The sequence below is a fragment of the Pinus tabuliformis genome, chromosome 9 (genome assembly GCF_031772625.1).
Source record: "Pinus tabuliformis cultivar Carrire ecotype Pingquan chromosome 9, CPIR1, whole genome shotgun sequence".
NCBI lineage: Eukaryota > Viridiplantae > Streptophyta > Pinopsida > Pinales > Pinaceae > Pinus > Pinus tabuliformis.
The window spans coordinates 1369577773-1369605476 of NC_142307.1; the positions used below are offsets into that span (position 1 = coordinate 1369577773).

General features: G+C 38.7%; 1 protein-coding gene across 7 annotated transcripts in view; it reads left to right on the forward strand.

Annotated features, from left to right (window-relative positions):
* LOC149153590 (ribosome-recycling factor, chloroplastic-like) overlaps positions 1-18770 on the forward strand; it is a 220685-nt gene extending 201915 nt beyond the window's left edge. For 4 of the 7 annotated variants that reach the window (XM_089441032.1, XM_089441030.1, XM_089441031.1 and 1 more), the window contains exons 11-12: positions 18232-18288; positions 18459-18701. In XM_089441032.1, the coding sequence (XP_089297158.1) occupies positions 18232-18288; positions 18459-18476 (75 nt within the window). In that variant the 3' untranslated portion in view covers positions 18477-18701. Of the gene's footprint in view, positions 1-18231; positions 18289-18458 lie in introns of all 7 variants that reach the window. The other 3 variants (XM_089441035.1, XM_089441034.1, XM_089441036.1) reach the window with 1 other exon arrangement.
* The last annotated feature ends 8934 nt before the right edge of the window (positions 18771-27704 follow it).

A 27704-nucleotide genomic window follows, 5' to 3' on the forward strand; every position in this document is an offset into this window, starting at 1 on the left:
CATGCCATGTTCGTTCCTGATTCCCAAGCCCACATCCCAAAGGTCCTCCATGGATTCATCATTTGCTTGGTCATCACGATTTTCCCTAGACTCATTCCATTCTTCTACATATCCCTTATTTTCATGAAGTTCTTCTATTCTTGAGTTTTCTTTTGGATCATTGTGATCAATTAATTCATTGGCTTCTATGGGACGACTTTGCTATTAGTTGTAATATCTTTCATTGACTAGCTTAGTCAGGATATTGAAAACACAAGTATGGTGAGCAAACTCAAGGAGATGATTACGATCTTTCTCACAGGCACATTTTACTAAGTAAAGCTCCTTGCTCTGTCTACTATAATATTTGAATATGAATCATCTATCCATGAATATTCATAAAACTCAACACATTGGTCCACAACCTTTTGCAGGTCTTGAAAGTCTTGATCATTGAGTTCTGTGAATGGAGAACCCAGGGTAATCAGTTCTTGACAATAAGCCATTTTTCATAATTTTGCATATAATACCAAAATGGAGTTGCGAGGGTGAATTTGAATGCATTGGTAGATGCTTGCTTCACCCTAGAAGAACTAACTTTGAGGTTCAGCGAAGAACTAGGGCTTCGTTCTTCCAATGGACTTGCCAATAATGATATGTCTATATTGTCGTAAGGGAAACAAGACACACATCTCGCATTCCCCAACAACGACGCCAAAAATGTTACCGCTCAATCTAGTAGGGGTCCTAGGAGGGGTTTCAAAAGGGAAACTACTAGACCAAGTGGCAACAATGGGACAAAGACCCACTGTCACCTCAGTCAATGTCCCCTGCTTTTTATGGACTTTCACCGATGGGAGGAGTCCCAGTATAAGGGAAATCACTATGAATGATATATCAATGATGGAGGGATAGTGATTTCAAGAGCCCATTCATAGGAGAGACTCAGATGATAAGACTTGCTCAAGAAGCAAGGTATAGGGCTCTCCAAGAAAGGCTTAAGAGGAAGCCTAGACCTAGGGATTAGAGATATTCCTTGATAAGGGATGCCCCATACCTAATATTCTTAAGGGAAAAAAGGGGTTCTAAAGTGGTCTTGTGAAATAGGAATGATGAAGGTGTGGGACCACAAAGAAGCCCAAGTGGACCAAAGTAAGATCTAGGGTTTCAGGTGAAACTTTAAACAAAAGATATAGACCAAACAAGGGAGAAGAATGTTAGAAAATCAGAAAGGTAGAAAGATTTTCTTTATATAGATAATTACTTGTGATATTCTTATGTTCCTCTTTTATCTTTTAGTTCATCCAGTAATTGCTAAAACAATAACACAAAGATCACAGACACCAAATGTAGGCGGACAACCAAGGAAAAACCCCTATCTAGGGGAAAACCCAGTCAACAACTCTTCCTTAATAATTTCATGAGATGATCCAAGACTCTTGACCTAGACACAAACTTCCTCCACACCAAGTCAACCCTTTCTTCCTTCTGTAGATGATAACCCTTTCAACAACAACTTCGACCTAGCAGCAACAACTTGTAGCAACAACAAAACTTCGATCTAGTAGAACTTCGACCCAGTAGTAGCCCAACAAAAAATTCGACCCAGCAGTTAGCCCAACAACAACTTTGACCCAACAGTTAGCCCAACAACAACTTTGATCCAACAGTTAGCCCAACATCAACTTTGACCCAACAGTTAGCCCAGCAACAACTGTGCCCCTCTAGTAGTAGACGATAAAATCCACACGTGTGAGAGACATGACCCGAAAACTTGTATCTTGTCCTTTCTAGCAATTCTCCTTCTCTTGAAATTTCACACTTTTTCTGCTCTTCTTGGATATCGAACTTGTGTGAGTGAGTGTTCCAAATGAATTCAAATTGCTTGTATATATACCCTTTTGGTGAGGTCGAATTACCTTGTTTCAGGCCGATTGATCTCCTTGAGGCCGACTTGGTGTGAAGGTGACAAATGACTTATTTAACTCAATAATAAATCTTTTTACATGATTCAAAAGCCCAAGAAGGGTCTCTTTTAATGGGCAATGGCTCTAATGGCTCAGAATATATCCTAGAAGTCCTCAATGGGGACTTTGACCTAAAACATGATGAACCAAGCATGAAACCCATGCTTTAATAATAATAATAATAATAATAATAATTTCTTTTTCATTCTTTTGATAAATATATTTCATTGTGACTCAAATACAATTTATGAAGATCGAACCTAGTTACGTTTTTCAACAAAGAAAAGGGTCAATGAAATTGAAATTGACTTGGGTTTTTAGTGCAATGATCATTAAGGAAGCCACTAACCAAGGAAACCTAGGGACTAGAACAAAGTTGAGTTAGGGCTTGGGATAACCAAATCTAGCTGTGGAAAATCCTTCAAACTTTGTGAGGGCCTAGGGAAAATCCCAACACAGTTGTAGTCCAACTCGCTCTCCAAATGGATATCTCAAAAAGATTTCGCTTGATGCCCTAGGAGACCTCTAGGGTTAGGGCTTAGAAAAAAGAAGACGAGGTGAGGAAAGATTCTGTTTAAGGTGATTACCAAGGATAAGATCAGTGCCTAGCCTATTGGGAGAATGGGGTCAATGTGCTTTCAATTTTTGGAGTGTCTTTACCCAACCAAGGTGTCCTATGGCAACTTTATATGGCCCTAGAGGCAACTACTAGGTTACCAAAGAATTTATGCTTCTTATTGCAACGATTTGATGACTTTTCAAGTTAGTTATGGAGATAATTTACCCCTATGAACATTCATTCACCATACCAAAACATGTAACATATGCAATACCTCACAAAATCAAATTTACACAATTTCACATTCAATTAGGCAGAATTTCAAATTTGATGAGCGAAAATTCCATACATTAATCATGTATACAAGAGAGAGATCATGTATACAAGATTGAGAAATAAACCATGAAAGAGCGCTTACAAGTATAACGAATATATCCAATCATCAAAGATAGACAAAAGTCAAAGCTCCAAGACCGAGAAAAGATATCCAAACATCGAAATACATCAATATTTCTCCAATTCATCCATCAATAGCTATAGCGAAATTCTAAAAAAGAGAGAGATATAAATCCAAGTGATGATGAGGAATGAATCAATCCTCTCATCAATAAATATGATCCTCTAAGGGTTCAATTTGCCTAATTAGGCCTAATGATGCCCCTAATAATAAAATAATGTGCAAAATAACATTCCTTGGTGACAAGCCCACCAAGATAGCTCCATAACATGAAAAATAAGCCTCTCAAGAGGGCCAAAATGATAGATAAATAGCTAGGAGGGCCATTGGAAGGCCTAGTGGAGTCCAATGTGTGCCAAAATGAGTGGAAGGGCTCCACATATAGTGATAAAAGGGGTGGCCCCTTGATCTCCAAGCAAATGACTTGTGGTGCTCCCAAGTGGCTGTGGGGGCACAAAAACATCCTCATGGGTCTCCAAGTAGATCGATCAACACATATTCCATCTGAAAGGGCTTGAACAATGATGCAAGCCCTCTCTTTGTCTCCCATGGTGAGACACAACCCCATCTAAGCCTTGGATCAACTGCCAAGTGTGTAGTCAGTTGGGCAAGGTGGTCCAGGTGCATCATCATCATCTAATAGGTGGAACAAGAGCGAGCAATGGATGGTACTGAAGGATCCCATGGCGTGACCGTCTGCTCTCTACTATAGTGGACACCCATGGCTCTCAACATACACCCTACAAATGCCAATATGACCCTCTGAAGGGCTTGGACCCCATATAGGGAGATGAAACCCCAAGATGAAGACCCACTTGTAATCTTGTATAAGATCCAATGTGTCTACTCACCTTCCAGTACAACAAATTATCAGTGTATTGAGTAATTGAACTTACAAACCATGGAACCAAGTAGACACTTCATAGTGGCATGCCCTTCCATAATGGGCTTTAGAGTGTACAGGTGTCTCGAAGTACAAGAAGGAGGTTAACCAAAGACCCTCTTAGGTGGTTTCAACCTCTAAGGAAGTGACATGTCCATGGTACATCCATCAAGTGGCAGGTGTCATGTGATATGATGATGGAATAGAGTGGGGCATCAGGGGAAGGCTCCAAGCCACATGCCATAGTAAAAGGGTAACTAAGATAAGGGTAGCCTACACTTGGGTGTGTGAATGTAGGGGGAGCAATGATGGTACATGAGTTACCTTGACCTTTGTTTTTCCACCATTCTTCATATGCCTTTTGCCTTCTATTGATTTTTCTTTTAAAACTGCTCAGGGCTGTAGGGGATGAGAGCATGGTGTGAATGATATAGTAGTGAATACCCCCATAAGGTTGGGCAATTCATCGCCCACTAGGGGTTGGGACAATCATGGGTTCCTTAATGATGCAGGGGGCCAATATAGGGGGTCCTAGGAACCAGGGTGATGGCCATACTGATGGGGATAGAGCTCATGTTTGGCTTTTGCCCATGTGCTAAATTTGTATGTCCCGACCATCTTTTTCATTTTATGGTACATTTCCTGTTGAGAGTGGCCACATTATGCTTTTTATTTTCTCTTTAGATGCATCAACATCTTGGGCATAGTTCCAGGCCCGACCTAAAGTGTGGTGGATAAGGGGAGGGGGATGCCAACTCCTTGTGGACCCAATGGTCAAATGTGGACCCCGATGAGAGATGTGAAAAGGGGTCATAATGAACAGAGGGGAGTGATGTGTGTGGTGTCTGGAAGCAGGACCATGCAACCAAAATTGAGATTTCCCATGTAGTGGCACTCCTAAAGCTAGTAGCTAATAAAGGAGATCCCACGGGACTAGGATACAGGTTGACAACCAAATTGGATAAGGGGACAAGAGTATGAACCAAGCCATTTCTTTTCGCCGAATATCCCCACTAATCCATGATTAAAAGTGTCCATGATAAGCAAGCAAATATACCCAACTACACAATGAAAGCCATACCTTCGGGGTTTGAAGGCCCACCTTCTGTTATCACTCAGAAATTTCCCTAGCTGTAGGAGGAAATAACTAAGGTAACCTCAAACCAATCTTGTAGGTTGAAGCTGGCCCGTCAACTCGGGCGGGGGGGGGGGGGGGATCTCTCCGTAAAACTCGACTACTCTATTGTCACTGTAGTAGGTTTCCGCAATTGAGTTTAGGTGGCCAGATTTTGGTTTAGTTATAAGATGGTTGGATGATCCTCAAAAGTTACCATTGGGCATGGAGTCAAACTATCAACCAAATGAGATCACAGCTCCAATGAGCAGGTTGTACAAAGCATGAAAAGTCACAAGTCCTTTGACTCTTTGGGAAATTTAGAAGAAAGAGAGATTGAAGGAAACATAGTTTATAGAAGGCTGAAACAACAAATATTAATGATTGATAATTTCAGGGAGAAGCATCAATGAAATCCTATCTCATAAACTAACATTCTCAGGCATGGAAGAAAACAATTATATAACAGAGAAAATACTGCCAAGGAGAAGCAACACATGAATTTCCTACTAACTGCTCATAAAACCCTATGAATGCATTCAAGATTGCTCAAATATATCTGGATTACAAGTGTTTATTCAATAATTCTCAACCCTTCTTCATTTTACAGAAAACTGTCTTTATAGACATTACAAATTGCTAACAATAAAAGAGATCAAGCGTATCTCTCAAATACATGCATATAAAACTTTCCAAACCTATCTGCATCTAAAGATAATGTTGTTGCTGGAGTCATTGTTGGAGATAAGGAACAACAAGTCGAATTTGATGAGGTGGCATCCAAGTCACCAACTGTCCATGAGCTTTTCCCTCACGAATTCCTGAAAAATAGGGTCAAATGATCCCTTCGAAACTCCAAATTCATGACACCTGTTAGAAAACCGAGAGAGGTTTTTCTAAATGGATCCATGATGGAGAAAAACCTCTTTCAGTTTCGTAAAATTCGTTCTCATTTGTCCGGGATATTATTTTGAAAACAATTACTAAAACAAGACTGTAAAATTATGAAAAATAACCTTTCAAATATCCCTTCGAATATTCCAAACCTAACACCTGTTAGAAAACCGAGAGAGGTTTTTCTAAATGGGTCCATTGTGAAAAAAACCTCCTTCATATTTGGAAAATCCATTTCCATCTATTCGGAAACCTCTCCCAAATTTACTGCCTTTTACAGGAAAAATAGTTTAAAAACAAAGTTTTTTAACTGTCCATTTTTACAGAAAAACGCTGATAAGTTTGTTGTCATCTAGTCAACTGTTTAGCTGGAAAATAGAACAGGTCCCTCTGTAGATTATCATCGTTGTTTCAACAAAACAGGTCCCTCTGTAGATTATCAACACTGCTCCTGGATGTCTTCTGCTGCTCTGTGATTTTTCTGGAAAAATCACTGATAGGCCCGCTGTCGACATTTTCCTGTAGGTTTCGTTTACTAATCAATATGCATAGTTTGTTCAAAATAGCTGACAGACACACTGTCAAGTTTTTCAAAAACCCGGACAAGGGCATTGTCAGCTTCTCCTGACTTTCATACTATATACAAAATTGGCAGGCCGACTGTCAACGAAATGAAAAAACTAAGTTTTTGATTTGAACAAGTGGACAAAAATGGTTCTAATACCCTGGAATATTAGTTGAGGGTATTGGCAGCTTCGAGTAACACATCAAACTTATCTAATCTCTGCTTCTTGTTCTTTCTAGTCTCCATCGGCTTTGCTTTGGCAACCTGTTTATTACAATTAAAATGCTCACACTGCAACTATCAACATTTTCTAAAAAAAATTAAAAACGAAGTTTATTGTGATAGCACCTTCAAACATACGATCATGATAGATGGGAGAGGGTGCATAATGGCTAGCTCAGGTGGCGGAGACGGTGGCACATTGAGCTATTTGGTGGTTGCAAGGGGCTGTTGGATGTCGGTTGAGGACTGTTACCGCTCAAACTAGTAGGGGACCTAAGGGGGTCCCTAAAGGGAAAATGCTAGGCCAAGAGCAACAAATGGAGACTTAGCCCACTGTCACCTTAGTTAAGGCTCCCTTCTATCAATGGACTTTCACTGATGGGAGGAGACTTGATATGTATGGAGCACTAATGAATGATAAGTCAATGGATATGAGTGACCCAAAGCCTTTCCCAGAAAAGTTTGCAAGATGGAGCTTGCTTGCATTCTAAGCAAGGTACTATGTGTTTCTGGCGAAAGGAAGAGAGGATTTTGAGGGTTAGGTTTATGGGAATAGGCTCGTGAGGGAGTTCCCCAATCCCTAAAATCCTTGTTAGAATTGGTATCCTAGATGGTTCTTGAAGAATGGTCTTTTGAAGAAGTGGGACCACACGGGACTAAGTGGACCCAGTCTAGGATATTAGGAAGGTATGAAGCAACCAATGATATTCTTACCCTAGACAAGGTGGGGAAAGGATCAAAGAAAGTATTTTCACTCAAAGATGTTTTTTTGACCGTACGAGGCACTAGCCTTAAGGATGGCAAGGCAACTTTTGATCCCAAAGCTAGGGCTTGGCTTTTTTTCCAACATGGCTTCAAAATTGGAGGGCTAGAGGAAAGGCTAGCGCAAGAGACCCTAGGAGATCGAATTTTTTAATGGCTAGCTTGCCGGGAAATTGATGCCCTAGTCACCCCAATGTGGCTAGTCCCAGAAGGATGTGAGAAAATGTGGATTTTAGTGACCACCCTTGGTAGATCAGTGCCTTAATTGTTGGGAGAATGGAGTCTATGTTGAGTAAGAGTAGGATTTCTTGGTTCCCAGTCAAGGATGCCTCAAGATCACTGTGTTTTCCTTCTAGGTCAAGAAGAAGTAACTTTGCTACTTTTATACTTCGATGTGCAAGAGAAATGGCTTGTTAAGGTCAAATTTTACCCCTAGGAGTTTTCGATCGTATTACATGGCCCATACATTGAATGAAATGCTATAATAGAGACAAATTCTACAATATTAATCAGTAAATGCATACAAGAATTATCCCTAGAATAGCGAAAATCACTGTCCAACATATATGACAAAAGTAAACAAGAATGACATCAAAAAAACGTACATACATGTAATAGAGTATATCTAGCCATTCACAATTGAATATAAAGAAGCTCTAAGAGAAGATAGACCAATATCCATACATCAAAGCTCCAATTCATCCTTAGAAAAAGTGCGAAAATCTCAAGAGAGATAAGAATCCAAACCAAAGTGATGATGAGAAATTAACTCATCTCACTCCTATTTATACACAACTTATGAGTTTGAATTAGCCTCCTTGGCCTACATAAGCCTAAAAAATAAAATAATTTGCTAATAATACAACTTTTAGTGACAAGCCCACCAAACTAGCTTGTAAATGAAAGGTAAGCCTCTCAAGAGGTCAAATAATAATCTATGCATGTCGTAGGGCCCTCGAAGAGGCCAAATGAGGTCCATGGGTGCCATAATGAAGAATAGGACCCTCAAAAGCAATGGGCAAGGGGTTGGTCCCTTGTAATAACCTGTGGTGCTCCAAATGACATGTGGGGACACACAAGTATCCTCATGGGTCTCCAAATAAATCGAAGATGCTTGTAGGCCACCTGTAAGGGTTAGGATGATGGTGTAGGTGATGCCACACCATTGTGCAAGTCCTGGATCATTTACCAAGTGTATGGTGTAGATCTGGGGCAAGCTAGGCATGATGGATCAAGTGCATCCTACTCGTCCAATAAGTGATTCATGAGCAATCTTTGAATGGATGTGGGAATCTATGAAGTGCAATCTACCGCTGTGGAGGCCCATGGCTCTCAACATTCACCTTGGGAGACCAAACACTAAATGAAAACCATCTGCAGTCCTGTATAAGATCTAATGTGTCCCCTAACTTTCCAATACAACAAGTCATTAGACAAATCGAGTAAATGAGCTTACGTAATCATGGACCACAGGTGGGGATTTCATAATGGCCTACCCTTCCATAGTGGGCTTCGGGATGTGCCAATGTCTCCCAAATTCCAAATGGGGTTAACCAAGTGCGCTATTAGGTGGTTTCTACGTCTAAATGGGATAAGATGGTCAAGGTACATTTGTCAAAAGGTGGTGGCATGTGGCAGATAGGTGAATGAAGTAGGGAATGAGAAGGGGCAACCCTGGGTCATATGCTGGGGTACAAGGGTAGCTAACAAGAGGGAAGCCCACACTTGGGTTTCTAATGTGTAGGAGGGAGAAATCGTGGTACATGAGGTTCCCTGTTCTTGATTTTACCACCCTTGTTTTATGCCTTTTGCCTTTTTATGATTTTCTTTGATTAACTACTCGGGGCTCAAGGGGTTAGAACATGATGTATAAGATATAACAGTGAATTTCCCCTTTTAAGGTGGGGTGGTTCATCGCCCACTAGGGGTTGGGACAATCATGGGTTCCTATATGCTGAAGAAGGCCCATATAGCCTGTAGGAACCAGGGTGATGGCCATGATGATAGGGTAGAGCTCATGTATTGGCTTTTACCCATGTGCTAAATGTTTTTGTCCTGGCCATCTTTTTCATTATTTGGTACTTTTTCTGTTGAATGTGGCCATATATGCTTTTAACTTTCTTTTTAGTTGCATCAACCTCTAGGCTTCATTCTAGGCCATGAACCAAGGTGTGGGCAAGGGGAAGGGGCGAGCTAACCCTATGTGGACTCGATTGAGGAATGTGGAGCCAGGTGGGAGAAATGATGGATGGGGTAATAGTAAATGGAAAGAGGGTTTCCCGTGAAATACCATCCCCAGAACCAAATGGTCAGTAAAAGAGATCCCACGGGACTAGAATCCAAGGTTAATTCCTAAAAGGGGTCAATGGGATAGAAGGACAAACTTAGTCCATTCTTTCTGCTGAATCCACCCAGTAATCCATGGCCAAAAGTGTCCATGATAAGCAAACTACGATACTCAATTTCCAAGTGACAAAGCATACCTTTAGATTTAGGAGGCCCGCCTTCAAACATACGGTCATGACAGAGAGGCGAGGCCCCACATGGCTGCTTAGGTGGCGGAGAAACTGACACAATGAGCTAGATGGTGGCTGGAAGGGGCTGCTTGTTGTCGGCTGAGGACCATCTTGGAGAAAAAAGTCTCCTAGGGATATTACCCACAAAATGGTGGGTAACATCTAACTCCAATTGAGACGTGATCTCTCAAAGAATTGGGCGAAGCTACTTGAACGAGAGGTCATGGGAACTCTAACAATCTCTTGGTTACCGTAGACCTGTAACTTGCACATACAATAGATGGAAAAACATGGGGCAGCATGCTTTCGCGACGTCTCATCATCGCACATGCTAATATATTAGGCCATAAAACCAACAGAAAAATAAAATATGCAGATATGCACCTATTTACTATGAGAAATCTCATATGATGTTATTTCTAATGCAAAAATGGCCATGCAATACATCCTACCCTAACATGCATATGATGAAGCTACTATTAAGTGTAATCATAAAGCCAATGCAACTAACATATCATCAAGTCAATATAAATATGCCTGCCTATATGATTACTCATGCAACAAATCTCAAAGAGAATGCAAACCCAAACACATGGAGGATGTTGCGGGTGGGAGGTGGGAAAATATGATGCCCACACATGGATGATTATGCGAGAAGAGGTAACAAGAGGATGTAATATAGTCCATGAGATCTTCTCTTGCAACCAAAATATAGAGATGTCAACAACCAAGCTTGTAAACTTTTGATGGATGGAAACAACGTATGGCATATCACTTCTATCATTGTCCTTATTATTTACATCATGGCTTATGGCCTTCATTGGGTTATGACTAGTAGGAAAGGGAGGCCGACGAGATGGAGAAACACAAGTAGGTTGCACATGATGATTGCATTGGAGAGGGGAGACTATGGAGTGATCAAAACCCTGAGGGTGCATCCAAGGAGGAACAATATAATCGATGAAAGGCTTCTCCTTGACACTATACCGGGGTAGGGGAAAGGGCTCGTAGTTACTTGACATCGTATGAACAGGGGTGAGGGAATCACTTGACGAAGGCTCAAGATGATGACCAATAAGAGAAAGGGAGAAAAGAATATTGCATTCAACGGGTTGCACCTTCCCAAAATCATAATCTCAAGGTTCAAGTGATTTGAACCTAAAATCATACACAGGAGAAGTGGGAGCCTTCTCAATTTCCTTAGTATCAAAGATTTTTCTCCTAAAAGGAAAATTGATCATTTCCAACTACCCGTCTTTATGCAAATGAAAATGAGGTTTTTCCTTCCCAGGGGAATCAATGGGTATGTCATTATAAATAGTGCCCAAGGGGAAGGGAAGACCAATCTCATCCTCATCCTCCTTGTCGGTGTCATAAATGGGAGCACAATCAAACTGAGCACTGACAATTTCCCGTTTCTCCTTTTCAATGTGGAAATAATCTGAAATGTCATCTTCCAAGGGGCTAATGGGGTCATCTCTCTCAAGGTTTTCAAACGAGGAATCATCAGGAGTAATATCCTTGAGAAAGGTGGGGTTGGTCTCAACTTCACTTTCCCTAAATTCATCCTTCCTAGCACGTGTCCTCAAAATCATCAATTTCATCATGTGGACCCAAAGAAGACTTGTCTTCTTGCTCATTGCCTAGATTCTTCATGTGTTGATGACAGTTGATGAAGGCTTCCTCTTGGATGCTTAATGCAGAGTGTACTTGAAAATGTCTAATCAAGCCATAATGAACTCTTCAATAGATGAGATGCTCCTAGGCTCATGATCATGCAACCATGAGTTATGACCATAGAGAGATCCCATGAATAATAACATAAGGACGTCTTTGTGGTGAACCTTCTCTCTTGAGGCATGTGCATTAAATATTTCTATGTGGTTAATTGTGGAGAGTGGATCACCATCAAACACGGGTATCCCACGTAGCATCCTTCCTGCGACATGATTAGGATGTCTAGGGATGCTAACAATGCCCAAAGTGGGAAATTTACGAAAGAATGACAACTTATTTGAGGTATACAGGAAACATATGTGGGAGTTGCCAGGGTGAAATTAAAGATGTCTAGAAAAATGCTTGCTTCACCCTACAAGCATCGACCTTAAAGTTCAATGAAGAACTAGGGCTTCGTTCTTCCAATGGAGTCGCCAATATTGATATGTCAATATGTCGTATGGGGAACAAAATACACATTTTGTGTCCCCGACAATGATGCTAAAATGTTACCGCTCAAACTAACAGGGGACCTAAGAGAGATCCCTAAAGGGCAAATGCTAGCCCAAGGGCAACAAATGGAGACTTAGCCCATTGTCACCTCAGCTAAGGCTCCCTTCTATTTACAAACTTTAACCGATGGGAGGAGACCCGATATGTATGGAGTCACCAATGAATGATAAGTCAATGGATATGAGTGACCCAAACCCTTTCCCAGAAAAGTTTGAAGGATGGATTTTACTTGCTTTCTAAGCAAGGTACTATGTGTTTCTAGGGAAAGGAAGAGAGGATTTTGAGGGTTAGGTTTATGGGAATAGGCTCTTGAAGGAGTTCCCCAATCCCTAAAATCCTTGTTAGAATTGGTATCCCGGATGGTTCTTGAAGAATGGTCTTTTGAAGAAGCGGGACCACACGGGACCAAGTGGACCCGGTCTAGGATATGAGGAAGGTATGAAGAAACCAATGATATTCTTACCCTATACAAGGTGGGAAAAGGATCAAAGAAAGTATTTTCACTCAAAGATGTTGTTTTGACCCTATGAGGCACTAGCCTTGGGGATAACAAGGCAAGTTTTGATCCCGAAGCTAGGGCTTGGATTTTTTTCTATCTCCACTGTTGGAATGGTTTCAAAATTGGAGGAGGGCTAGAGGAGAGGCCAATGCAGGAGAGCCTACGAGATCAATTTTTTTTGATGGCTAGCTTGTCGGGAAATTGATGTCGTAGTCACCCAATATGGCTAGTCTCGGAAGGATGTGAGAAAATGTGGATTTTAGTGACCACCCTTGGTAGATCAGTGCCTTAATCTTTGGGAGAATGGAGTCTATGTTGAGTAAGAGTAAGATTTCTTGGTTTGCAGTCAAGGAGGCCTCAAGATCACTTCGTTTGCATTCTAGGTCAAGAAGAAGTAGCCTTGTAGCTTTTATACCTCGATGTGCAAGAGAATGGCTTGTCAAGGTCAAATTTTACCTCTAGGATATTTTGCTCCTATTACATGGCCCATACATTGAAGGAAATGCTATAATAGAGACAAATTCTACAATATTAAGCAGTAAATGCATGCAACAATTAGCCCTAGAATAGCAAAAATCCCAGTCCAACATATATGACAAAAGTAAACAAGAATAACATCAAAAGCACATACTTACATGTAATAGAGTATATCCAGCCATTCACAATTGACAATAAAGAAGCTCCAAGAGAAGATAGACCAATATCCATACATCAAAACTCATCCATAAAGCTCCAATTCATCCTTAGAAAAAGTGCGAAAATCTCAAGAGAGATAAGAGATCCAAACCAAAGTGATGATGAGAAATGAACTCATCTCACTCCTATTTATACACAACTTAGGAGTTCGAATTAGCCTCCTTGGCCTACATAAGCCCCAAAAATAAAATAATGTGCTAATAATACAACTTTTGGTGACAAGCCCACCAAACTAGCTGATATATGAAAATTAAGCCTTTCAAGAGGTCAAATAATAATCTATGCATGTTGTAGGGCCCTCTAAGAGGCCAAATGAGGTCCATGGGTGCCATAATGAAGAATAGGACCCTCAAAAGCAATGGGCAAGGGGTTGGCCACTTATAATAACCTGTGGTGCTCCAAATGACATGTGGGGGCACACAAGTATCCTCACGGGTCTCCAAACAAATCAGAGATGTCTGTAGGTCACCCGTAAGGGCTAGGATGATGGTGTAGGTGATGCCACATCATTGTGCAAGTCCTGTATCATCTGCCAAGTGTATGATGTAAGTTTGGGGTCGGCTGGGCATGATGGATCAAGTGCATCCTCCTTGTCCAATAAGTGAGCCACGAGCAATCTCTGAATGGCTTTGGGGATCCATGAAGTGCAATCTGCTGCTATGGAGGTCCAAGGCTCTCAACGCTCACCCTATATGTGCCAATGTAGCCCTCTAGAGGATTAGGATCCCGTATAGGGAAACCAAACCCCAAATGAAAACCATCTGCAATCCTGCATAAGATCCAATGCGTCCCTTAGCCTTCCAATACAACAAGTCATTAGAGAATTTGAGTAAATGAACTTACCTAATCATGGACCACAGGTGGCGACTTCATAATGGCTTGCCCTTCCATAATGGGCTTCAAGATGTGCCATTGTCTCCTAAATGCCAAATGGGGTTAACCAAGTGCCCTATTAGGTGGTTTCTACTTCTAAAGAGGATAATATGGTCAAGGTACATCCGTCAAAAGGTGGTGGCATGTGTTAGATAGGTGAATGAAGTAGGGAATGAGAAGGGGCAATCGTTGGTCACATGCTGGGGTACAAGGGTAACTAACAAGAGGGAAGCCCACATTTGGGTTTCTAATGTATAGGAGGGAGCAATCGTGGTACATGAGGTGCCTCGACCTTGATTTTACCACCCTTCTTTTATGCCTTTGCCTTTTTGTGATTTTATTTGATTAACTGCTCGGGGCTGAAGGGGTTAGAGCATGATGTATAAGATATAACAACGAATTTCTCCTTTTAAGGTGGGGTGGTTCATCGCCCACCAGGGGTTGGGACAATCACAGGTTCCTATATGATGAAGAAAGCCCATAGAACTTGTAGGAACCAAGGTGATGGCTATGATAATGGGGTAGAGCTCATTTATTGGCTTTTGCCCACGTGCTAAATGTTTTTGTCCCGACCATCTTTTGCATTTTATGGTACTTTCCCTGTTGAATGTGGCCATATATGCTTTTAAATTTCTTTTCAGCTGCATCAACTTCCGGGCTTCATTCTAGGCCATGACCCAAGGTGTGGGAAAGGGGAAGGGGTGAGCTAATCCTATGTGGACCCGATGGAGGAATGTGGACCTAGGTGAGAGAAATGATGGATGGTGTAGTAATAAATGGAAAGAAGGTAATATAAGCGGATAAGGGAACGGGACCACGCAACCAAAATTGGGGTTTCCTATGAAATACCATCCCTAGAACCAAATGGGTAGTAAAAGTGATCCCAGAGGACTAGAATCCAAGGTTAATTCCTAAGAGGGGTCAAGGGGACAGAAGCACAGACCTAGCTCATTCTTTCCGCCGAATCCCCCTAGTAATCCATGCCCAGAAGTGTCCATGATAAGCAAACTACAATACTCAATTTCCAAATGACAAGGCATACCTTTAGATTTGGGAGGCCCGCCTTCAAACATATGATCATGTCAAATGGGTGAGGGACCAGATGACTGGCGTAGGTGGTAGAGAAAATGGCACAATGAGCTAGATGGTGGTTGCAAGGGGCTGTTGGCTACCGACTGAGGACCATCTTGGAGAAAAATTTCTCCTAGGGATGTTACCCACAAAATGGTAGATAACAAGGACCATCTAGGAGAAAACTTTCCCCTATCGGTGTCACCCACAGGTGGTGGATAACATGCTCGAAACACCTTAATAACAATATTTTCCTTTGTCCAATATAAATAACAGTGTTCCATGGGGACGCGCCCCCCAGGGTGGGGAATGCGCTTATTCGCTCCCCCACGCTCTTGGGATGGGGAAACTCTTGGGGAAACTTTTCCCCATGTCGCCTTTTTTGGGGAAACTCGGGGAAACTCTAGGGTGACTTTTTCTTGGTGACGAAAAGTGTCTCCTCGTGGCCCCCCCCAAAAAATTTTTGTCGCTAATAATAATTAAAAACACAAAAAATTACAAATTTTAATATAATTAAAAAAATGAAAATAAAAACTGAAGGATAAATAAAAACTTTAAAACATAATCATTCACATTTCTCATTAACAGTTCTACCTTGCCGCTTGACATTTTCCTTCTACTATCGCTCAACATTTTACATTGCTGCTCGAGATTTTCCTACTGCCACTACTCGACATTTTCCATCTGCAATTTGTTGTGATCTAGATTTACCATTAGCCGGGGGCCTGAGACATTTAAAGTTGTCGGATTGGAGTTGCGATTTTCATTTTTTGACTCGGAGCCACCAGATTAGAGTTGTGATTTATTATTTAGTACTTTTTGAGAAATTTACTAGTATTTCACTGCTTTCTATGTTTACTTTTAGTTTAGTATTCTATGGCTATTTTAGACTTCAACATAATGTCATTGTCATATAATGAATTTACTTTCGATGTGCATTGTGTAATTTCAATTGTCAAATGATTAATTTAACTTAGATGTACCTTGCATAATATTTATGCCCATTGCCAAATGATGAATTTAGATGGAACATTGCATAATGTCAAATGATGGATGCAATTAAGTGATTTACTTTTAGATTTACAATTTTACATTGATGATTGCAGAAATGTCAAATGATAATTATGTTCATGATAGTCTAATACGAAATGATGATCATATTTATATGTACATTTCATAGTTATTAAGAATTATTATTACTAACTTAGTTATTGACATATTGTTGGGATTTTATTTTTTATTTTTATATATTATTTTTTTATAATTTTATAATTTTTATGACTCTGACATCCCCTTGTTTCCCCAAAATTTCCCTAAATTTTGGGGTTGCTTATATACGTCCCCCTTGTGCGTATTCCTGCTCTTGCGTTTCCCCGTTCCAAAAACTCAGTGGAACATATTCTCTTTGGGGCGCGATGGGCTTCATTTGGGGTTTTAGGGTTCATATGAGGAAATTCGTTCCATAGCTGCCCCAATTTTCAAGAAACGGGCCCCCTATGTTTTGTTTATGGGGTCGTTGTGTCTCGTGTCGAATACTACTATTTATGGGTCCTTGTGTCATGTGATTTATCTTTATATCTGAAATTTTAGCGAATCAAGGTCTAAAATTTGAATCATAGGTAGATGAAGATCTTCTATCTATATCCTTCAAGTTTCATGTTCCAGAAGAAAAGTTATAGTGAAAATGCCCAGATGGCTCATTCATCCCATAAATGACATTTTTGCTTCCAAGAATCACCCCAAAAGTTATTCCTCAGCTCTTCTTGTGACCTCAGATCTCTTCTTGCTTATATTAAAATGGAACTCATATGTCTTTATTTATAGTATTTGTACTGTCACTTATGGGGCTGACTTGTAAAACTAGTTGGGTCGCCCTGCTTGTACTTTGGTTGGTTCATCCTGACAAAATATTTCATATCTTCTCATTCCTATGGAATTAAAGGGTTTGTCATATACCATTGGAAAGGTCTCAAAATAAGAATTCCAACCATATATCTTATGCTCTCATTTGAACAAGGTAATAGGAGTAAAAATGCATTCAAAGATAAGGTATCCAAATGTAGCATCAAAAGTTCAAAAACAATGTTTCCAACAAGTTTCATTTTCCAATCTATATCTTGGACATAAGTAGGTTTCCCGTGTCTTTGACATTTATGACAACAATATTTCCAACAATCAGTAGGTCATATAGAGACATAAGGTCAAAGGTGAAGGAGATTATTATTAACAGATAGAAAAAGGGGTGGTGAGTTCTCCAGAGAACACATGGCAACGAATCTTTTACCCATGGATCCCTGCTTCCATCTTGTGGGCTCATAACCCCCTTGTTGCTCCTCAACAACCTTTTGGTGGTTTACATATATATGTTCCTTTTCCTTTGTAAATATAAGATGAAGTTCACCATGGCAGTGTTTTCATACGTCAGTACCTTGGGAACACACATGCAAGATACTCCAAGCCCACAACTTGGAGTCAACCATTCACTAGGCAGACTTTGCATTGGGCTCTGCATTACGAATATTTACGGGATCTACATTACGAATATTTACAAGGCATTCTATGTATTTATATAATGGGGTAATTATAACCTGGCACACCGAGTGTGCCACCTGCCAATAAACGATGCCACTACGATTTAGTTCAATATGATCCAGGGGTTAAAACCGGGTTATTCCAGTTTACAGCATATTGTTTAAGAATTGCTTGGCTATTCTGGTGCCTTTTTCGTATTAGCCATTCCACTGAAAAATATAGTGGTCCAACAGTAATATTTTCCAATCTAGCACAATAATGAAATCGATACGATAAAATTTTATTTCTTAACTACTTGTATATGCAGATGGAAATTGGCATATGAACTGTAATAATGCATAGTAATTTGTCGGAATAGGTATATTACCCACAGCATGACTGACACTAGGATTTCTATGATTAAATGTTTGTAGAAAGTGACCGATGACTTTATAAAGAAGGTGGATTCATCGTATAAGCAAAAAGAAAAGGTATGTTGTGTACGGATGAAAAACCCTAGTCGAACTATTGCTTTGTAAAAGTTGTTGGAAAATTTTTAATTTTTCTCTTTTCAAACCAATTTATTGGCATGGGAATAATTTTGTCCATTTGTTCAGATTTTTGGATTTTTAAAAATATTCTTTTGCTGATTATTCTGCAGGAGTTGATGACTGTATGAGGATAATTGGACACGATATTGGCATTGATGATAAGCATATGATTTTAAATTGCAAACATGGGGCTATATGTAAATGTCAGTTTTGACTTTAGTTTGCCAGATATCTACTTTTTGTTACGTCACTGGTTGCACCTAAACATCTCTATGTGAGACGAGACGGGCATCCTGTTCGTACTGTAAGTATTATTTTTTAGGTAATGAGCAAGTTGTGAATATAGAAATGTAGGATGGCTTTGCAAGTTGGGCATGAATACTTTTTTACGATTAGATAAGATTGACTATTTGTTAGGTAGATATCGATTCAAAGAGCTTGACCTGAAATTTGTTTTCAAAATACCATGCAACTAGAATCTGGACTCCAAGTCACCTCATATTAATCCATTTATTTATTTAAGGTATAATAGCTATGTTACCAGGATTCGAATACGAATCTGGATCTGGATCCACTAGTTTTTTTAAAATCCAAGATCCAGATACACGTCACGTACTATATATATATATATAATAATATTTTTTAAGTTTTAAAAAACACTTTAGAGCTAAAAAATCAAATACTCCATGAAACCATCAAACACTTTTATAACACTAAATGATAAATACGGAGATTGAAACACTAAAATGATGCATCCTCCCTCATACAAAGTAACAAAAACGATCATAATATCATAAATGATAATAGTAAATACATTTACATATCCTCAAATGGATCTATATCTTCTGCATATTGCAACTCTACATCATGAATAGATGATGGGGGTCTTGGAATTTAGGAAGTTGCATTAGTGGGCTGGACTGGTGGTGGAACAATATCCTCAAGTAGGTTGAGGTAAGTTATGGCATTTAGTGTCAGGTTCAAGTCACAAATCTCGAGCTCCACATCCCACATCTTGCCCGGACCTTTTTTATACTTTGGTTCAACATGTGATAGAAGACTAAGGTTGGAATGAACATAAACTTGCCGCTCCTAGCCTATTTTGCTTCACTGAATGGATGAAGCCATATGTACTCCAATTCCTCTCAGGTGATGTGGAACTAGCAATGTGTCATAACAACCTGGTGGCTAGAGTAGGGAGATGAATGCTATCCCCACCATGGAAGCCCCACTAAGTAGTAGGATCAAGATGCCCTTGATCATCCATAGCTATTCGATCTGAAAAGCTACCAGTAGACTGTACAAACCCTCCAAATCCTTGGCGGAATTCCATTGCAACTCCCATATCTCTATAAATTTTCCTCAACGTTGTCTTGTATCCTTGTACCACTTCAGAATTTTTGTTTGGTGTAGTTCTACCAGGTAAAGACAAAATTTTAGAATGATAATATTTAGGGTGCAATGCATATGCCAAAGGGTGTAATGGTGTGGTCATTTTGTTCCACCTTTCTGTAACTATGTCCTTCACTAAATGATAGAATGTTTCATAAGGGTCATTTTCACTTGCCCTGATAATTTCCCTTATCTTCTCCAACATACTATCAATGTTTTCATAAATTTCCCCCAAGCAAGGTGAATCTGTATCAAATGCTCTGATCAAAGTCAAGATTGGTTCAGTGAACCATAGAAGGTATTGGACCTTGTCCCACCATGCATAATAAAAAATGATGGACTTGATTTTTTGACCTCTATCAGAAGTGAAAGTCCTCCATGATTCCCAAAGAGGGTTAATGATCGTTGCTTGTAGTACTTGTCTCACCTCCACATGTCTCTTTATGACAAGAGTGTGGGAGGCAAAATGAGTTTCAGCAACCTACAAGTGTCAAAAAGTCAAATCTCAAATGAGAAACCATATGTAATTTTATAATTAAAAATAACAATTTCTCATACAAATAATATTGATTAAAAAAAAAGTACCTTCAATAGCTCCAACTTTGCAAAACCCTGATAAATGGCTTGGGACATTGAATAATTTGTTATGAGCATTTGGATTTCTTTTGATGCTACATATATTTTATTAATCCATTCAATCTCACTAATCTTAGCAAGCATAAGGTTCAATGAATGTACTGCACATGGAGTCCAAAAGATGTGATTATATCGACCCTCCATAATCAAATCTGCAGCTTTACAAATCTGTGCGTTGTCCGTAATGACTTGGACAACATTATGTGGCTCCACACTTTCTATTGCATCAATTAGAATTGTGGATATGAAAGATGCATCTTTCTCTATTCCATTGCAATTAGCAGCGTTAAAAAATATTGCCCCTTGGGGGCATACTGCAACAACATTAATTAATGGACGATTTCTTTGGCCTCTCTCATTCATCAGACATGATGGACACCCTTGTTTCTGCCCATGTATCTTAGATTGCTTGTAGTTGTCTATCCACAGATTGTCTCTCTGATGCCAACAAAGTAGTGTAGACTTTTTCATATCCAAGGCTTTTGTTCCCTTTTGGCGCTTCATTAACTGCCTTAACCATTTGTTGCCAAAAAGGGGAATGCACCAAATTGAATGCAAGCCCATTTGCATAGATGCAACGGTTACATGTTCACCGGTTATGTCTCTACCTTGATTATTGAAAGTTGCTTCAAGCGGGCCTAGAGTGGGCATTTTATTAGTTGTGGCAGCAGGCTTAGATGACAATGCAGGCCTAGTTGTAGAGCTTTGCAGAGGACGTTTTCCTTTAGCAAGCTTCATATCAACTTCTTCTTGCAAAGATGCATAGAATTTCATTTTTCCATGACTCAAATCTTTGCCAGGTTTGCCATTTGCATCTTTTGGCCTGGTGCATATTTGTACCCCTGTGTTAATTTGACCAGTGAGACGGACCGTCACTCTAATATATGAGCCATTTTTTTATCTCTTGACATTCATTGCACTTCCATTTAAATGAACCACCTCCGGGACTTTTTCCAATAATATCCACACATTGCCATAGAAGAAATTTTAGGTCTATTTTGATGATTTCCCCTTCACTATGCTCATGATATAATGGTTCAGGTTCTATAATGATAATGGTCTATAAATTACCTTACTCAGTACTGCATATAAAGTTCAAATTATAATATATTAATAATTATCAATACACAATTAAATAATAAAAATTAAAATACAAAGCAAATAGATTATACTAATAATCTAATACATACATACTAATAAAATCTATTAAAATAAAAATACATACATACTAATAAAATCTATTAAAATAAAAATATACATACTTTATTGATATTCTTTGAAACTAAAGTTTAAACTTATAAAACATTTAAAATACTTTTAAAACATTTACTACATTAAAATTTTTAATACTACATACATTCTTTAATAAATTCTACATACTAATAAATTCTATTAAAATAAAAATATACATACTTTATTGATATTCTTCTTTGAACCTAAAGTTTAAATTTATAAAACATTTAAAATACTTTTAAAACATTTAAAAAACTTTTACTATTTTAGCATTTAGCTTCTAAATTTTAATGATCAATCATGCATGCCGCATTCTCTTTTGTATATATAGTATTTTTTTCAGAAGGAAAAAAGCATTATATATTGATATTATGATATTGTAAAAAACAAGATACAAAAGGGCACGTAGCCAAATTCCAGATATAGTATATATAGTATATCAATATGTATATAAAAAAATTAAAAATATATCAGATTGGCTTTGTATATAATATTATAATGTATGTAATATGAATTATAATTATAATTTGTATATGATATTATAATGTATGTAATATGAATTATAATTTATCACTTTATGAATTATTATAATTATGTAATATGTAATATGAATTATAATTTATAATTTATCAGTTTTGAGCTTTTAAGTTTTAATAAAAAAATTATCACTTTCAACTTTTTAATTAACTATAGCCTATGTAAGTATATGAATTATAATTTATCACTTTATGAATTATTATAATTATGTAATATGAATTATAATTTATAATTTATCAGTTTTGAGCTTTTAAGTTTTAATAAAAAATATCACTTTCAACTGTTTAATTAACTATAGCCTATGTAAGTATACACGTGTATGCTTTTGTTGATATTCTTTAGTTAGTTTGTAGTCTTTTATTAGGATTATCAGCTTTGTCTAAATATATGCTATGTAACGATATATATTTGTTTTGTGAATTGAAACCTATTTTATCTATCTACCAAGTTGTTTATCCATCTAACTATGCACATGCGTAATAATGTAATTTTAAAAATGTCTTGTTTAAACCTATTATCACTAGTTAGCATGACGAGCCTTACCGCATGATATCATTCAAGTTTCAGGCATTGTAGGTAGAAAGAAAGAAATTATTTTTAACGTTCACGAGGCTAAAGATAGCCTATGGGACAGATTGCTTCTTCATCTGCTTGATGTATTCAACCCTTTTCTGTGAAGCTTCAAAATAAACGCTCCCTGCTTCTCGACAAACCCCTCGCTAAATAGATTATCCCAAGAGCTAGCTGCCAGCGTATCTGCATAACTTTCCCTGTTGTCTTTGAAAGCCTCACATTCTAAAATGAAATGTTTTTCTGTTTTCGCTTTTCCGAAAGAACAAAAAATGCATACTCTTTCCTCCCACATTTCCTTTGGCCTTTTCCAGTGCCCTGTTTCACAACGTAGTTGATGAGAATTAGTCCTTAACTGAGCAATAATAATTTTGGCTCTCCAAGAGATATTGGCCTCTATGTATGCCTTTGGTTGATGACTATGAGTGGCAATAAACGCTTTAATATAGTAATTTTTCTTTCTTCCTAGCTCCTTATCTCAAATATGCTTGTGGAACTTTTCCATAACAAAAGCTTTTATCTCTTTACTGTTTATGGGACACACATTCAAACAAATACCCCATTTACTAAACCATTTGCTATTTTGTTGCATCCAAGTTTTTTTTCTCTTGCACAATCTATCATTAAAGACAACCTTAGGCCATCTACCCTTTTCCATTTGCTCAATTTTTTTTAAATACCTTATGACTCGCACCATAGTAATTGCTTCAATAAGAGTGGTCCATGTTTCACTTAGCAAGATATTGTAAGGAACTGCATTTTTATTCTTAAATTTGTTTGTAATCAAACACTTCTGAATTTTCTCAATTTGTCTCCACTGCATGTCGGATGTACTACTACCCCATAGTTCACAACCATAGAGAATTATCGGAATCACTAAAAGCCCAAAAAGAGTTTAAGTAGTGTTCCAGTCCCATAACTACGCCTTTCTACATCTATTTTGCAAAGCATAAAATGCTTTCCAACCTCCCAAAAGTTTTTTTCTTTCTACAACCATTCCAGCTTAGATTTTTGTTGAAGTCAATTCCGAGGTATTTGTAGTCCGCAACTTCTTCCAGAATGTTGCCTTCAAAGTAAAACTTATGTTGGTTATGTTTTCTTTTCTTAGAGAAGACCACTACTTTTGTTTTGCTGATATTAACTTGCATCCCCACAGTTGTACAAAAATGCTCAAGGGATAGTAAGTGCTCTTGCAAACCAAGAGTCGATTTAGCAATCAAAATAAGGTCATCTGCATACAAAAGAAACCTTATAACCAACTTGCCCAAATAGATACCATCACCCCCTTGTGAATTTAACCACTCCTCAAGCTTGTCGATATATAAACCAACGAAGGTAGGAGACAGTGGGCAACCTTGCTTGACCCCGATATCGCTTCTAAAACTTTCAGAAACGTCTACTGAAGTTCTAATTTTGACTCTCACCTCTTCATACAACCTATGCACAGTTGCTCTCAAATGTTTAGGAACCCCAAGTTCCTCCATTCTGTGCCAAAGCTTATCCCTAGGAACCGAGTCAAACGCTTTTCTGAAATCAACAAAGCAATAGAAGACTTCTTCCTTTTTCTCCCACACTTTTTCAATGATGTGCCTTAAAGTTATACAATGATCAATTGTGGAATGTTTAGGTCTAAAACTTGCTTGCCCTTTAGCACGCTTATCTCTTTCTTCTGCCCACTTGCTAATTTTGTTTTCTAGCATGCTTCCAAATAGCTTTGCAAACAAAGGGTTTATCATGATGGTCCTATAATTGGAGGGATTATTGACGTCACCGCTCTTGAAAAGAGGTATTGCCAGACTAGTTGTCCAATCTATGGGGAGCCCTTGTTGTATGATGTTGTTGAAGATTTTTGTAATGTGAGATGCAAGAATCTTTGAGCCCCACTTTAGATATTCCACTTGGAGTTCAGCTAAGTCTTTTGCTTTTCCAACACCCAACTTCTTGATACCCGTCTCTACCTCTTGTACCGTGAAGAGTTCAGTATCAGTGTTGACCAAGGGGGGAGGATCAATCTTGGGAACCTTCTCATAGAGTTGTCTTGCATAGTCAAACCATTTAGAAGCTGTAATATTATTTCCAATTTGCATCTTTTTTGGTTGGAGTTCCTTCCAAAATAATTTGGGATTATTTTTCCCAAGGAATATTAGTTCTTCCCTCCTTAAAGCCATGAAATCAACCTTTTTCTTGCTTAATAATTGCTTGTAAGCTTTGAGCTTTATGTTTTCCTTGTTTGACTCTTTCCACATTCTCCTTGCCTTTTTGCATTTCTCGTCAAACCAAGCGTTAACCGGAAAGCAATTTGTTTCAGATTTCTTAATTTTTACTCTTTTGCACTTTGCAAGTGCACACTGAATTAAATGTGTTAGTTCATGACTATGAGCGTTGTGAATTGTAATTTTCTCCTTCCCGAAGAGCCTCTCTAGTGTCATTTTGAAGGTATTACATTTTTCTGGGGTCAAAAGAATTCTACTCTATGGGAGATTTTGTTGGACATGCTGAATTTTTGACTCTAATTGTTTTTTTCCAATCCAAGAGAAACATAGATAAATTGGTTTGTGATCTGATTTCAAGTCCCACGGCTGATCTCCAGTCAAAATTTCCTCCATTTTCTCACACAAACCATGCGAGCAAATTACATAATCTACCACACTTGCTCCATTGTAAGTACTGCAAGTGAAATTACCAGACTTTGCCCATCTAGTCAAGCCATTACAAATGACTAAATCAAAGGCCCCACATAGAGTAAACAATTGTTCACCAAAGAGATTGCAACCCTTGTCCTCTGAAATTCTTTCCATTGATGATTACTTTCTTCTGTAAGCCAAATAGGGTGACAATCATCTTTACAACAAAGAATGCTAGCTTGCTCACGTGCAATCCTAGCATTGAAATCACCCACTGTAAGGACTTCACCTAGTTGTGAATATGTTGCAATATCCGCTTTTAAGGCTACAAATGGATCTTTGTGATCAAGCCCTCTACCTTTGTAGATTTTTGAAACCTGCGACGCAAATAGCATGCTGCAATTATGATGTGGTTTCCATTTTCTGATATTTTAAGCCAAATGAATTGCTTATTTGAGTCTTCTTTTTCTAACTGAATGAGACAACCTTCTTTCTCCCTTACTAAAACCATGATACCCCCGTGCCCTTTGCCATTCCTTGCTACCTTGTTCCACACTGCCATCTTCCAATATCCTTCAAACAGAGGTGTCTTGCACCCTTCATGCTCATGTGTTTCTATGAGGCAAATTATGTCTCTATCTTCCACAATAGGCCCTAACCCAAGTCCTCATCTCCATGGGTAACCTCTGCAGTTCCAACAAACTAATCTTAAGGAAACCTGGGTATGACTTGATTGCTATTTATTTTGACATGCAAGACTCACATTTGAGTCTTTGTCCCTGCTTTCCCATACTGACCTTGCTTTCTGATTTCCTGTTGAAGAGTTTGTTTCCTCTTCTTTATTACCATCTTGTTGCTCTGTTTTGGAAGGAGGTCCAAATCGCGCTATCACAACTTTGCCTTTATAAATCCATGCTCTCTTGCCTTCATCTCTTGCTGCCCTAACCTTTAAAATTTCCTCCCTTCTTTCCTCCTGTTGTTTTATAGTTAAATCTTCTTCTAGGAAAAAACAAGAACCCCTCAAGAGATGTTTCTTGCTTAGAATGATGTATTTATCACCCAAGCTAGGCATAATGACTTTTATGGGCCTGGCTCTCTCCCCGTTAAACTTACCCACCGTCCATGCTTGGCATATTTGTTTTTGCCATAGCAACTTGTCTTTCAAGAAGTCTTTTGCAAGGTCAAGAGTACTTTCATTTTTTCCATATTCTTTTACCCCTTTAATAATTATGTTTGCTGCCCTATTTTGTCTTTCCTTGCCTTCACTATCTTGCATGTTGTCAACCTTAATATTTGTTTCTCCTTCCTTATTAGCAGAATTGCTAATAACTTGAGCCCAAGTTTTGGAAACTTTGGTGGACTCTCCTTTTGTTTCTTCTCTTGCGTTCTCTTCATGGTTGTTTATTTGGGCAATCATTCTCCCTTTATCTTGGGATGGTTTCACATTCACCACCTCTGTACTTTCCACTACAGATTTCTTTATGTTTTGCACCTCCGCCTTCATGCGTTGCCATTCTGTCTTCCCTATCAGGAGAGCTTCCTGTAGCAATGCCACTTGTTCTTTTAAAACTTTATTGCTTTCTGCTAAAACCTTGTTCTCAGCTGTTATTATATGAATTTTATGATCTCTTTCCTGCCCTTTAGCTTCTAAGGCCTCCAACCTTTGTTTTGCATTTAACAATTCTTTCACATAAAGATTGGATGACCAGGTGAGAGGTGTGGATGTGGGACTATATAAGGCAGAATCATCAGTGCCTTTTCCTCTGGGCTTCTTGTTGCCACGTGCTTGTAGAGGAGACTTGTTTGGGTGCTTTTTGCGAAGGGCTCGAGTACTTTTCTTTTTAGACCGTTTCTTCCTTGTTTGCTCCCATTTTAGATGGGCTATTCTTCGTTTTAAAATGCCCCGATATTGTTTGGCATTGACCCAAACCCACTTCCTAGCTTTGGCGGATGAGGCAATTTTCACTTGTCCTAAATCATTTGTCTCCACCTGCTCTGAAATTTCTTGTTCCTTTATCATGTTTGAATGCATTTGTTGGCTCAATGCTTCTATTGCATAAAAGATCCCTGCTTCCGCACTGCTCACTGTTCGTTGCTCATTGTATATATATTAAAAATTACAGTTTCGAGCTTTGTATATACTATATACTATATAGTGTATAAAAAATATCGAGCAGCGCTTTGTATATTAAATTTTAATGTGTATATAATCAGAAAAATCATAAAATGTTCCGGTAGCACTTTCGGGCTGCAGAAATAATAAGAGGAATACCTTGCCCGATCAAATGCTGAATGCTTGAATGCGGTGTGACTTCGTCCAACAATAGCTTGCAAGCGGTGTGACTTTGTCTAGCAAACGACAAA